The sequence below is a fragment of the Chaetomium fimeti genome (assembly GCF_033439085.1).
Source record: "Chaetomium fimeti strain CBS 168.71 chromosome Unknown B0H64scaffold_2, whole genome shotgun sequence".
Lineage (NCBI taxonomy): Eukaryota > Fungi > Ascomycota > Sordariomycetes > Sordariales > Chaetomiaceae > Chaetomium > Chaetomium fimeti.
In genome coordinates this window covers 385061-398312 of record NW_026944330.1, presented here as the reverse complement: position 1 = coordinate 398312, position 13252 = coordinate 385061, and the positions used below count along the sequence as shown (strand labels likewise).

The 13252-nt window shown below is 56.6% G+C and overlaps 3 protein-coding genes across 3 annotated transcripts; all 3 read right to left on the bottom strand.

The window, feature by feature from the left end:
- Positions 1-639: 639 nt before the first annotated feature.
- On the bottom strand, positions 640-4085 carry B0H64DRAFT_69899 (armadillo-type protein). Its single transcript, XM_062808633.1, has 6 exons — positions 3877-4085; positions 3720-3778; positions 1675-3654; positions 1363-1606; positions 1189-1297; positions 640-1135 (listed from the first exon to the last, which is right to left on the bottom strand). Exons 1-6 carry the CDS (start codon positions 3926-3928, stop codon positions 946-948), a joined length of 2634 nt encoding a protein of 877 aa, XP_062661759.1. The 5' UTR covers positions 3929-4085; the 3' UTR covers positions 640-945.
- A 1542-nt stretch (positions 4086-5627) lies between these two features.
- On the bottom strand, positions 5628-7833 carry B0H64DRAFT_69759 (pyruvate carboxyltransferase-like protein). The gene is made up of 4 exons (XM_062808632.1): positions 7716-7833; positions 7507-7651; positions 5868-7445; positions 5628-5774 (listed from the first exon to the last, which is right to left on the bottom strand). The coding sequence occupies exons 1-4, from the start codon at positions 7721-7723 to the stop codon at positions 5667-5669; spliced, it is 1839 nt and encodes a 612-aa protein (XP_062661758.1). The 5' UTR covers positions 7724-7833; the 3' UTR covers positions 5628-5666.
- Positions 7834-8754: 921 nt separating this feature from the next.
- On the bottom strand, positions 8755-11362 carry B0H64DRAFT_69731 (ferric reductase like transmembrane component-domain-containing protein). The gene has a single exon (XM_062808631.1). The coding sequence runs from the start codon at positions 11035-11037 to the stop codon at positions 9142-9144; it is 1896 nt and encodes a 631-aa protein (XP_062661757.1). The 5' UTR covers positions 11038-11362; the 3' UTR covers positions 8755-9141.
- Positions 11363-13252: the final 1890 nt, after the last annotated feature.

Below are 13252 nucleotides of genomic sequence, written 5' to 3'. Positions count from 1 at the left end.
ATAGATAAACCCCGTCCCAAACCCACCAGATAGGCATACAGGAACCAAACTCTTGATATTCAACAAGCGGACGAACGGGCGGACAGGCAAGCAGATCGCGCGTCCGACCCCGTTACCCCCACGCTGGAGGGCGGGTCCACACATCTGCATGTGAAGGAAGAATGGCTCGAGGCTCGGCCTGCCGCATGTCACCGCTACATGTACATGTACACAAATGCCGTGGAACATTTCTGTAAGGGGTAGAAAGTAAACTGGTATGCCGATGGGGAAGACAGATACGAGGGGCAGAGAGAGTCCCGTCTCGTTGCTCGTAAGCCCAGATCTCCCGGGCATTCATGAGAAAACCCCGTCCGTCCAATGCGTTCAGGATTCCGTGACTGTTCCAAACCCGTCCTCTTACCCGCCCAGTCCCTAGTGATGTCCGCTTACTCGAGAAAGATTACGCATCGTCAATCGGCCCAGCCATTCCGTACCGCCTCCTTTTTGGGGGTAATGATCCGTTTCAAAAGTCTACATGATGGTGCATTTTGCCCCATGCGTCTACATCCTAGAAGCATGGAACATTACATGTAATCGCTCTATCCTCATCCCGAGAAGACCCGCGTAAAAAAAAAGGGGGAGAAAAGTTGACATTGCCAGCAACCGTAGCAGGTGTTAGGGAATAGTGAAGTGACTTCTAGGGGTATGATGTCGGATTGAAGGGGGTCATAGGGTCTATATACACATTATCTGTGCATCTCCGTGCTGTGTCATGTGCCGTGCCGTGCCGTGCCATATCATCGTGTGCATGTTGCTGCGCCGGGGAGGGCGGGGGTAGTGGGGGTGTGCTTTTCGGAGCTGTCTGTTGGGGAATCAAGCCATGGAGACGACGCCGATGCCTGGTAGGGGGCCTGGGTAGGTAAAGCCAAGAACAGCGGTGCCGTGCTGGCCGGGCCCAAGCCTCTCTCACGTCTGCTGCATGACGGTCTGTGTCCCGCCGATTTGCCGCTTGACCTGCTCGCGGGCCCAGCGAGCGGTCTCCATGGTGCGGGACTGGTACTCTCGGTTCGCCCGCGTTTCCTTGATCATCGCCGTGACCCATTCTTGGCGGAATGCATCAGCCAGCTGGCCGTTAGGATATGCGTCTGCGAGATCGCTGTCGGGGAGTTAGCTATCAAGATCTAAACCCGCTGGCAGGTCAATAATTACCCGATAACACCCATGGCAGACCGCATCAATGCCTCGCTGCGGTTAGCATCGTTGGCGATGCTGTTTAGCAGCTCAAAGACGGAGGGCACAAATGGCTGGAGGACGCCGGCTGAAGTAGTCGTGTCAGTAAGCGAGCCGAATAGAGCTAGAGAGCTTGTTGAGGGGGGTACATACTCTTGCCACTAGTCTTCATGGCGCCAATGATGCCGCCCCACGCGTCCATGATTCCTTCGCGCAGCGCAACGACGTAGTCGAACATCTCATAAGAGCCGTCCGCGCCAGCGGTGATAGTAGCAGCTTGCTGCAATACCTGGGCCACGACGGTAAGGTATGTCTCGAAGTGCCCGCTGATAGCGCCGGCAATATCGCCGAAACATTGGAGAATGGCGGGCTTAAATTGATTTGCGAGTGCAGTGCTCTAGTAAAAAGAAAGAAACGCATGTTAGAAGATAGATCAGTAACAATAGGGTAAAGAGGGGGACAAACCCTAAGATTGCTCAGAAGATAATTCATGAAGTTATCGCAGTATGGCTGGCTGCGCTCTCCCATAGAGCGAGTGATGTCGCTGACAAGGCCAATAGCCATTGAGCAGAGACTCGGCTCTTCCTGGTTGGCCAGGGCGTTGTAGAGGAAAGGAGAGAAGGCATCCATGTATTTGACGAAATCCTCCTCCATGGCGTTTGCAAGACTGCTGATAGCGGCGAAAACCGACTCGGGGACGCTCGATTTGCCATTTACGGTGCTGAGGATCTGTAGCAGGACTTGCATGATCCTATCGCCCTGAGGGCCAACCTCTTTGTCGAGTCGCTGAATGGTGGCTTGCAGAACGGTGCAGAGACTTGTCTGTATATCCTCCAAGATAATCCTGTCCTCAACGCTGACAACCTGCTGCTGGAGGGGAAGGGTTTCCTCGAGGCGCTGAATGGCAACGGTGGACAGGGATGCAATGGCGCTGAGGCTGTCGTTCGCGGCGCTTTGCACGAAGACATTCAAGACCTCATACGCCGCAGTCCTCACGGAAGGCTCGCCGTCCATCCTGCCGGTCACGGTCAAAAGGTTGCTAACGCTCTGGTTGAAGTGAGGGGTAAGGGGGTTCTGTGCAGCGCCCAGGTCGCCGGCAAACCGCTCGGCGACGTTCATCAGAGCCCAGCAGCACGACGCCGCCATCTTAGGGTTGTTGATCAGCCCGTTAAAGAGCGAGCGAACTAGGGGATCGAGGTGCTGCTCCGGGTCAATAGCCTCAGAGCAGGCCTCGGTGATGCGGCCGAGAGCGTAGGCGGTGGAGTCCCGCACGTGAACGGATGGATCCTCCATCATACTAATCAAAGGCTGGATACCAGACTTCACGATAGGATCCAATAGCTTCTCCTCAGGACCGTCCATGATGGCGCCAAAAGCAGAAACTGCGGCGTCGCGGTGGTGCCAATCCTCATGGCGCAGATTGGCCTCGACGAACTGAATGACGGGCTGAATAACCGCCGCGCCGACCGCCTGGGCGTACAGCTGCAGGCACTGATAAGCTGCACGTGAGATGTTGTACTCGTCGTCTGCGGCATCCTCGTCCTGCTTCGTCAGAAGGCCGAGCAGAACCGGCACGACTTCGTTTGTTGCGACGCGGCTAAAGTTGTAGAACGGGCGCATCTGATCGGAGCTCTCGACTTGGGCGTTGTCATCTTCGATGGCAATCTCTTCCTCGCACACGGTGCTCCAGAACTCAACCGCCAGCTTCGCTACATCCTCATCGGCGCTCTTCATGCCCAGGATGGTGAGACCAAAGAGAGCCTTCTCCATGTAAAACCTCATGTTCTCGTAGTAGAGTGCCATGATGCGGTTCAGGCAGCCGAAAGCACCCTGCTGTATCCGAGAATCTTCGGCCTGGGTGGCCTCGCAAACGACCTGCATGATGTAGTTGCGCTCGCCTTCGTGCTTGAAGTTGTTACCGACGAACTCGAGCGAATCGCCGAGGGCAGTGATGGCGGCAAGGCGGACCTCGCCGTTGGGCTCCTCCTTGCGCGCACCCTGAACGACGGCCGTCAGGATAGCGTTGGAATGGGCGACCAGGCTGTTTCTAAGCTCCGTATCTTGACTCTCGCAGACGAAACCGATTGTGGTCAATGAAGACTGCTTCTGATGCTGCGTGCCCTCGCTAACGTTCCGCACGAGCGAGTGCATGAGATCGGGCCACTGGTTCCGCGGCAACTCGATCGCGGCAATCGCAGCAACGACCTGGGCCGTCGCCTGGCCGGCCTGTGCATTGGTGGATCCGAGCGTCTCCAGGGCCAGCTGTTTGATGCGCGTCTTGCTCTCCTGATCGGTCTGGTTGAGCCATTTCGCTTGTAATTCCGTTTGCCTCGCAGTCTCGCGCGCACTAAAGGCGTTCTTCAGGGCGATACCGGCAGCGGCTCGAATGTGGCCCTCGGTGCTCTCATTCGATAGGGCTTGGACGAGTGTGAGGAGATAGTGCGACTGGGAGGCAAGCCGAGTTAGTAAAGTGGGCTCGTGACCAACGGAGCATGTGAAGATGATCTTACAAAGTTGGCCTCAGCGGCATGGGTAAGTTGCTGCTCGGCCGCATTTCGAAGAGTCGCGTCTGGGAAGAGGCAGTCAGCAAAGGAGAAACGCCTGGGTTGCAGGGGCTCGGCGCGGTTTGAGCAGCCCAGCAACGGGTTTTAGAGGGTGTGCACTAACCAGGACTCAACGAGTTGGTGAGGACAGTGTTGATGTCCGGGGTGCCTTCCATGGTTGCGGTCTGAATACTGCGGCCAGAGATCGAGGTGATGGAAAGCGGGGGCTGCGAAAGTAAAAGAGGAAGCGTTGCTAGGGAGGAGGACGACGCCGTTCGCAGCTAAAGTTTGCGCGGAACACAGGCGGGGCCGGTGGGATCCACAAGGTATCGGACAAGCCTGGGTTTGGAATCGCAGGCCAGCAAAAAACGTCCAAAGTGCTTTGGGCAGAGGATAACGTGCAGCCGCCCGGATGATAAAAGTTTCCGAGGTGCTGAGATTCAGCCAAAGTTGAGGGTTGCGGGTCTGTGTTTTGTTCAAATTTTTTGTTGTCAACAATCGCAGGTCCCGGCTTGGTGACTGTGGATGCTGCCAATAATGCCAAACACGGGCGACTGCCTGGCAGGTGTCGGGAACAGGGCTTGTGTTGCTGAATTAGAAGGAAAGCGCGCCGCAAAGGAGTGTGCCGAAGGAGACGAAAGCCTTTGCACCAACGACAAAGACGAGGATGTTGGAGAGACTTCTTGTTGGCTTGAGGAAAAGCCGAAGGCAGCAGAAAAAGCGGTCTTTGAGTGAGATGATGCGGAGAGTTGACGACGGGACTGGGAGGCAATCCAGCGCCCAGTTGGCAAGCAGCGGTGGGAAGGTCTCGACGGCTGTGGATTCGCACTGTATGACTGGGCTAATCACTGCTGAAAGTCATGCGGAAGAATTGCCTTGTCACAGTGTGAATCCGTAGGGCTACGCCGTCATGAAAAGGCGCCGCCCCCGCAGCTGCACCTGGAATGGGGGGGCTCGACCGGTCGAGAATCGAGGAGCCCGCCCACCCCAGGGGCCCCTACCAACACTGGACCCAGCATCGTCGGGCTCAACGAAATCCAAAATACTCCTTGCATACCTAAGATCAGAATGACGCGGCAATATTTATCTCCCTTGGCACCGAGGTACCTTATCTCGACTCCCGTCTTGTCTTTTCGGAGCAAACCGCGAGCATCGCTCCTCTGGGGGGTTTGGTGAACAAAATAGAAGCCAAGAAGCTGGAGACCTGCCTGGTAGGTACATACCTACTTGGTAGGTATGTCGTTTGCTTGACCGCCGCTGTTTCCTAGGCATCTCCTGAAAATACAACCTGCAGGTGCCTCTCTTATTATACTGTGCACCTCATGACCGACAGCAGACATCGTCCGTTTGCCAAAAGTTTCGGTAGTTACTGCCATGGTGTCGAAGGGAGCGGTCTGGGACTCTTAAGATTTTATTGTGACAGAGCGGTTAAGGGCAGAAACTTGGAACGCCCGAATGGCCGTGGGAAGTCTTGTCGTTTGCTCCGTGTTCAACGGTCCTTTTCGCCAGGTTTCCATGGTTGACCGGTCCCCCGGAATCAAGCCAAGGACGGTGAAGGCCCCTGGAACTTCACATGCGAGCCAAGGGCTCGCAACCCTAACCCATATCAAACCCCTCTCAAGGCCTCGAGCCCCTTTTCCATGTGTTTCGACAACCAACAAGGAGGCCAGGGCTCGTCGCTCTGGGCGGCCTCCGTTCACAACACATCACGACAAAGGGCTGGCCAATGGTGCAGCCTGGGTGGTTGTCCAGGGTTTGCCAAATCGGCCTCAAACGACGCTTTCAGTACAGCAGCAACAAACAACTAACTTTTTAGGGCCCCATTGTTCTTTTTGATATTTCCCGAAACAGATTATCTCCTCAGCAAGATTTGCGGGCAAGATGGCAACTACCAAAGTATGTGGACGTCCAAAATTACACGTCCGCCGCCTTTGCCTCGAGAACGCTGAGGAAGTCAGGTGGCTGAGGCCCGTTGGCGGTCGTCTTCGAGAGGACAGGGCTTCCTTGTCGGCTCGGGGTGAACTGCATCGGCATTAGTCAAGACGTCATTCACAACTCCCAATTCCAAAACAAAAAGAAAAACCGGGGTAACGCCCGATTGGATGTGGAACTTACGTTGCTGGCAGCGCTCAGAAGAGCAATCAGGGAGCTCTGGACCACATCCTCATCGATACCCACGCCCCATACCGTTTTCTTCGTTCCAGCCGCCGTGCATTCAATGTATGTCGCGGCCTTGACATCGCGGCCCCTGCCGACGGCATGCTCCTTGTAGTCCTGAACGTCGAGATCTATGCCAACGGTCCGGAGGGCGTTAGCCAAGCTAGAAATCGGACCGTTGCCACGGCCGCGGAGCTTGTATTCAAGGCCGTCGACCGACACAACACCCTCAAAGAGTCTCCTGAGGCTCGTCGTATCCTGTGTCTTACCCGGTTCCGGGGGGGCGGGCGACGCGGATCGGTCGGGCGAAATGGTGTAATCGACGATGCTGAACCGCGGGCTTTGTGTGAGGAAGTAAGTCTGCCGGAACAGGTCTGTGATCTCGGTGGGTAGGAGCTCCCGGCCCTTCTTCTCTGCCATGTTCTGGACGACCTGAGAAAAGGCGACTTGGAGACCACGAGGCAAATCGAGGTGCAGGTGCTGCTGAATGACCCAGGCGGCGCCGCCCTTTCCGCTTTGCGAATTGACGCGGATGACAGCCTGATAATCCCGCCCGATATCCTGAGGATCGAGGGGAAGATAGGGAACCTGCCAGTAGTCATCATAGCCCTTGCCTTCGTTCTCGCGCACCTGGAACCCCTTCTTGATAGCATCCTGGTGCGAGCCGCTGAAGGCACACACCACCAGGGAACCTCCGTATGGCGCACGCGGGTGCACCTCGATCTTGTTGCATTCCTCCACTATCCTGATGACCTTTCCGAGGTCGGAGAAGTCCACGTTGGGAGTCACACCCTGGGTATAAAGGTTCAAGGCAAGTGTTACAAGGTCGACGTTGCCGGTGCGCTCTCCATTCCCGAAGAGGCATCCCTCAACTCTGTCCGCGCCAGCCATCTGGGCTAATTCAGCTGCGGCCGACGCAGTCCCGCGATCATTATGAGGATGCAACGATACACAAACCTTCTCGCGTTCGGTGATGTTACGGCAAAAGAACTCGATCTGGTCGGCGTAGACGTTCGGGGTGGCCACCTCGACAGTCGCAGGCAGGTTGAAGATGATGGGGTTCTCGACCGTGGGCTCCCAAGCCTTCTTTACCGCCTCGCAGATGCGCACGACAAACTCCGGGCTAGTGTCAGAGAAGGTCTCTGGGCTAAACTCGAACGCCCATTCCGTCCCCGACTGTGAAGGGTCATCCTTGGTCAAGGACCGGACCAGGGCGGCACACTTGCTGGCCAGCTCAACACTCTGGTCCTCGGAAAAGCCGAAGACGACCCTCCTGAAGCACTCGCTGGTGGCAAGGTAGATGTGCACAATAGCCTTCTTAGACCCCTTGAGAGACTCGACGGTGCGGCGGATGAGATCCTCTCTGCAGGGCGAAAGAACCTGAAGCCAAACATCGTCGGGTATGGCTCCCTCGGTCTCGATCAGGCGCCGGGTAAAGTCGAAATCGGTTTGCGATGACGAGGGGAATGACACCTCGATCTCCTTGTAGCCGAGCTCGCACAGCATGCGGAAGTATTTCCACTTTTGCTCGCCGTTCTGCCAAACGCGTTAGCCAATTGCTTCGAATCACATCTCGCATAGCTAATGGGTGACTCACCATGGGATCAACAAGGCTTTGGTTGCCATCCCGAAGGTCTGTTGACAGCCACCGAGGGGCCTTGTCAATGGTCTTGTTCGGCCATTGGCGATCAGGGAGGTTGAGAGGAGGGAACCTCTTGTACTTCTTCGAGGGGTCCTTGAGCCTGTAGCGAGGAGCCATTAATTTCTCTGTTTCTCGTAGCAGTTGTTGGGAAAAGTCAAACTTACATGACCATCTTAGCCGGCAGTGGAGAGGGATGGGCAGAGTAAATTCCGTATTATTTTCCGCCAATTCTTGCCGTCTGAGTAGCAAGAGTGATTAACTTGCACCGGAGAGCTCGTGTTCTTTCGACAGGCCGACGCCGAGGTTACTTGGGTTACCGAATACCTCGGGGTAGGAATCGGGAGCACGATGCGCGGATCGCGGTAATGGGGAAAAAAGACAGGGCGGTTATAAATGGCTAGTGAAGGGGAAGATTTGAGTCATAAGTGGAGGAAAGTTGAGGCGAATCCCCATCTGCCCGTCCCAGGCCCGAGGAACAAAAAGACCCAGTCTGTGCTAATTCATGTCAATCCCGAGCTTGTTGCATTGCCCCACTACCTCGAACTCCCCGACCTTACATGTTCACAACTACGAACGGCTGGCCAGCGGGGGAGGCTTCAATGGAAGCACAAAAGGTGTGCGCGCGCGCCTTTGGACCCATGGCGGGGTTAGGTGGTTTGGGAACCCCTCCTTGCTCCCCGCTAACGACACGAATACTTGACACCCCTCCTCCCGCTGCGTCTCACGCCACTTCACCCTCATTGGTAATTCATTTTTTTTCTGCAAAACTCTTCGCCAGATTATTGTTCTCTAAACAAGCATGCCATAAAACCTAGTAGTCCTGGGTGCTTCTTTGTCCGCTTGCCTCGGTCTCCGGGCAGACCTCTCTGCCTTCCCCGAGTCCCTAGTCAACAAAACCGCCGAGACAGAGGGGCATCGGTCTCGTGTGGTGCAAGGCGTGGGGGCTGCAGGGGAACCGCAGAAAGCGGGTCTTCCGAAAGCGAATTTCTGGCCTCAAGCGGCGTTGTTTTGACTTGCCGCTTCTCGAACCGCTGCAAGACGACGTGCGGATCAAGGAATCACATGTGGGAGTACCCGCGGAACGTAATGATGCCACACAACATTGGACCAGAGCGAGGATGTGATTGGGTAGGTACCTAACTTTAACCAATCCCTCATCTCCATCCCGACGTCGTCTCTCACGGTTTCAATGGGTATCGTATGTACAATATCCATACGAGATGGTTGGTCTTGCCCCGCTGATGAAAGTACAACGTTGTGTCTTTGGTTGAAGGTACATACATACGGGAACCTCTGTCTCGGGCTGTTGTCCGAATCTTTGGGAGATACTCGGGCATTACCTATTTAGCCGCTCGTCCCGAGCGGCGTTCAAAGGGCGACCGCATCAGGTCACCACGACTACATCACGACTTCTTGCGGGTTGGTTTCATAGGTGTTGGAAAGAGTATAATAATTACTAAGAAGAAAAAATGCTTGCTCGACGCGCTGTCGATATGCAGAATCCGAAAAATAAAACCACCGTCCGTCTAAATCATTCCGTCTAGGTATTCAAAAAAACAAGCAAACCCGCCCGGAACGTTCGAGCGATGGTCACCACGTGAAACTCTCCTCCACGAAATCCACCACGGTATTATGCGCCTGCACCTTGCGCACCGCATCCCGCACATCATCCGCCAGCCCGCCCGGCCCGCAGACGGACACGCACATGGCGCCCATCTGCTCGCCGACCTCCTTGGCCAGCAGCATGGGGATGTTGGGGCGGCCGGGGAACATCTGCACGGTGGCGGAGCTCGAGATGACCTGGTTGGGGTTCTTGGGCCGGGTGACGAAGAGGCGGATCTGCAGCACGTCCTTGCGGTTCGGCAGCCGGAGGATCTGGTCCATGTAGGGGCGCGCCCACTCGAGCACCTCGTAGTCGCGCACGATCCAGACGAGCGTCACGCGCCGCGTCGCCGCCGTGCCCGCGTTGTACCCGCCGATGAGGTGCCGTAGGTAGCTGATCTGGTGGGTGATGCCCGTCGCCCCCGCGAAGAGCACGGCGTGGCCGTAGCTGTCCATGCTGAACCCCAGCGCGTACGGCCCTTCGAAGGCGGCGCGCATCGAGATGGCGCGACCTTGCGGCGCCTGCAGGGTCTTGTTATAGAGCTTGCGGGTGAATCCGGTTTGGGCGCCGATGATGAAGGAGACGGTCGTGCCGATCGCTTCGCGTGGTTGCTTGAGCTTTTCCTTTTCGGCGGTGGGGAGGGTGTCGTCGTCACGGTATCGGTGCTCGTACCACGCGATGGAGAAGGGGTGGTTCTCCCAGCAGTTGACCCCCGCGAACCGGAGGTAGGCGTGCTGGCCGGGTTCGATTTTGACGAAACGGGGAAGGCGCATGGTCACGCGGCAGGCTTCGCCCGGTAGAGTTTCGACGATGGCTTCGGTGAAGCCGCGGCTGGACCAGTTGGCGTAGGCGAGGCGGAGCATGCGCGCCGTCCTCTCAGCAAGCCAGAGGGCCATGATGGCTAGCATCCAGGGAGCCTGAGGAAGCCCTCCGTGAACCGTCGCCGATATGCAATGAACCCAAGTGCAGACAAAAGCGACCAGAGCCAGGATGATGTGGATGTTGAGGAAGGACTCGTAAAAGGCGTGGCGAATGGGAGAGAAGGCCGTGATCAGAATGATGGCCATGGCCGCCACCCCCACAGTGCCCGAGGCGATAAAACGGTCGCTGAGAATCTTCTCCTGGACGCCTCCCCATCCGTCGTGAGCCACTTGAACGACCGCCCATGCGATAAAGTGGATGATGACTTCGATGATGGAAATTCGGCCCATCCACCGGTGCAGAAGATTGTACGTATCGAAGCTGACATTGAGGAGGTTGATCAGGGGGTTGTTGCGGCCGGCGAAGATGATGAGCGGCACCATGTTTACAACGGAGAGCGTTCCAGATCGGCCACGGATTTCGGCACACAGCGCGTACTTGTTCTCGTGCTTCCAGTCGAGGATGAACATGTAGGCGAGATTGCTGGCGATGAAGCCGAAGAGGAGAAGGGAATGGAACCTCGAAGGAAGCGTCCCCATATTGGCGGCGCTAGAGATGCGGATTTCGCGGTTGTGTCGTTTGTTCCACAGGGGCGCGTAGATGAGCCCCCTTTTCAGGCCGGGCATCTTCCTCCACTGTGTTCGTTTCCAGAACTCTTGCTTTTCCCCAGGTAGGGACATGGCCGTTACCAGTCGCAGTTGCGCCCATGCTAACCCGACTATCCTGATCACCAGCATCACCAGACCGACGATGCCTAAACTCCACCAGAGGATGTCGGTAAACAGCATGTTAACCGGCTGGTTGACGCCATTGAGGCCCGTGCTGTAAGGGGCAATCGTGGAGCTCGGGGTGATGGCCCCCGTCTGCGTCCCTGTGGTCGCTGTCGCCACATCTCGTAGTTGTAATGGTGGGGTTGGTATGGTGAGGTCAGGGCTAGGGAGCCCATCGTGTGTGAGGTCCATCGTCGGACTAGGAGACCGAGGAAGCGGCAAGTGATACTCAAACAGGAGAGGAGGAGGGGCGTGTAAGTCCCGGGTGGGGTTCAGAGCGAATGAGAGCGCGAAACCCTCCACGCTCTTAGTCGCGGTAACCCTCTTCTTTAGGGAGTTTGGCGTGCCACTCTAGGTTGGTCCGAAAAATGCTGTGTTATTGAAGTTGGCGGGTAAAAGGGAACATTCCCATTGTGTGTTGGACAATAGCGAGTGAATAAAGGTAGTCGGCCGATTGTTTCTCCTGTGATCCGACCAACAACCCGACAAACAGGCGACCTTCCGAGCGCTGACAGGGTGGAACAAGGCAGCAAGTCTTGTCCGGTTCAAAACAATTTCGGACGCCCAGAAGTTGATCGCCGCTGTTGGTCCAGGAGCCGAAATCCCAGCGCGCACACGCGGCGATGGCAAGCTTCGCGGTCGCAGTATTCCCTGGTGTTGTTCGGTGGGAAAAGAATGGATACGCTTTACCAGAAAGCTGGAGAGAAACCAGGCGTCCCGTTCGACGTTGGACCGGGTTTGTCGTTCAAGGATTGAAGCGGGGTGTGAAAGGCCCGTGACAAAGTGGGCAAGGGGAGCACCAAAAGTGAAGTGAAAACAAGGTTGAGATCGGCGGCGATGCAATGTGCCGGACTGATCTTCCCTTCCCTGTTGTTGTCGTGACACGGCACCACAGGGCGTGTCAATACCGGGATCTAGAGAACGAGAGAAGCGAACAAGCGCTGGATCGACCAAACCAGAAGGTCGACGCTTTTGGAAATGAGAAACCGGCGGCTGGGGAAGGGAGACCTGGAATGCGAAAGCAGTCGAGGATGCACAGCCGCGCGCGAATCTGGCCAAAGCCTTACCTTTTAACAGAATGGGGAAATCATCGTCAAGGTGGCTCCCTCCGAGCGAGCTTTCTCGGAATCGCGCCCCTGACTGGCAGAAGGATCCCTTGCGGCGGGACCAGGGCCTTGGAGAATCATCGTCATCCAACCGAGCTCGTGGAATGATCTTCCTTCTCGCCAAGCATGTTTGCGTGGGTCATGATTGCCCTGGAAAATACCTATCAGGTAGGGCCGCTAGTCTCGTTCATCGTGTGTTCTGCGCAGCCCAGGCGGAGGCGCGGACGGCCAAGATCTCGGATCAGGACGGTGTGTGTCTCTGAGCAAGCGAAATCATAGGGTGAGGGAGGTTGTGGACCTTCGACGGCGGATTTCAGAACTCATGCAGCTGACGGGGGGACGAATTCTCATTGGTCCAGTGTTTTCAGGGCGTTTCTTGGCGCCCGGATTCTGTCCACATGTCGACGACGGGCCAAGCCGTTATGCAGGGGCACAGGCAAACCCCGGGCAGGCGCCGGAGGAACTTGCAATCGGGCCTCAGCCCGGAACTTCCTGTGCTGCGGCGACACGTATTTTTCTCGGGTGCCACCTTGCTAACAGTCGTGGACACCCGCAGAGTTAGACGTCATTTACATGCAATACTGAGTTATGACTTGCGTCCCTGGTGAGCGCGGCGTCATGGGCGTGTCGCCGTTGAACCGGACGAAGAAAGGGTTCAGATGATCCCGGAGGGAGATGCTTGGCCCGAGAGTCGCTTTTCCACTTTGGGGGTCAAATTTTCGACGTCATGCTTCCGCTTGCCGCACGGACAACGTTCCGACCGCAGCGGGGAGATATCCTATTCGAGCGGTCGGGAAGCGGAACGGACATGGCTGGGGCTTTGAGCGGGAGCGGCCCCGTCGTGCCACTGCCCACCCGAGCCACCGTATCTCTGCGTCGGTTACAGATAAAAATACGACGTAGGCACGGTGGGGTTGTTCCAGGTCTCTGGGCCCGACTTGCCCGCGATCCCCGATCGTTATGGTGGTGGTGCGAGCGCCCCCTCAGCCAAGCTTTCTTCGACTCGCTCGAGATCAACTGGAGCAGTCGATCATTGCTCTTCCCAACGGCTCCCCAACTCCTTGAAGGTTGTCTTGATTTGGCCGGCCCGAAGTCGTATCTTCGGGCCCCTCTCCCATCGCACCTCCAACTCTTCCGTGCTTCCGTGTGTGCAACCAACCGCATGGAGTCGGTCTCGACGGGCGATACCCTAGTTCAACGGCGTGGGATGGTTGTTGAAGTGACCCGCCCTAGGAGATGAGAGGGGTTGACACCCTTGGTTATCGAGCCATGTTCCCCTCCGTTGCATCGAACTATCGCGC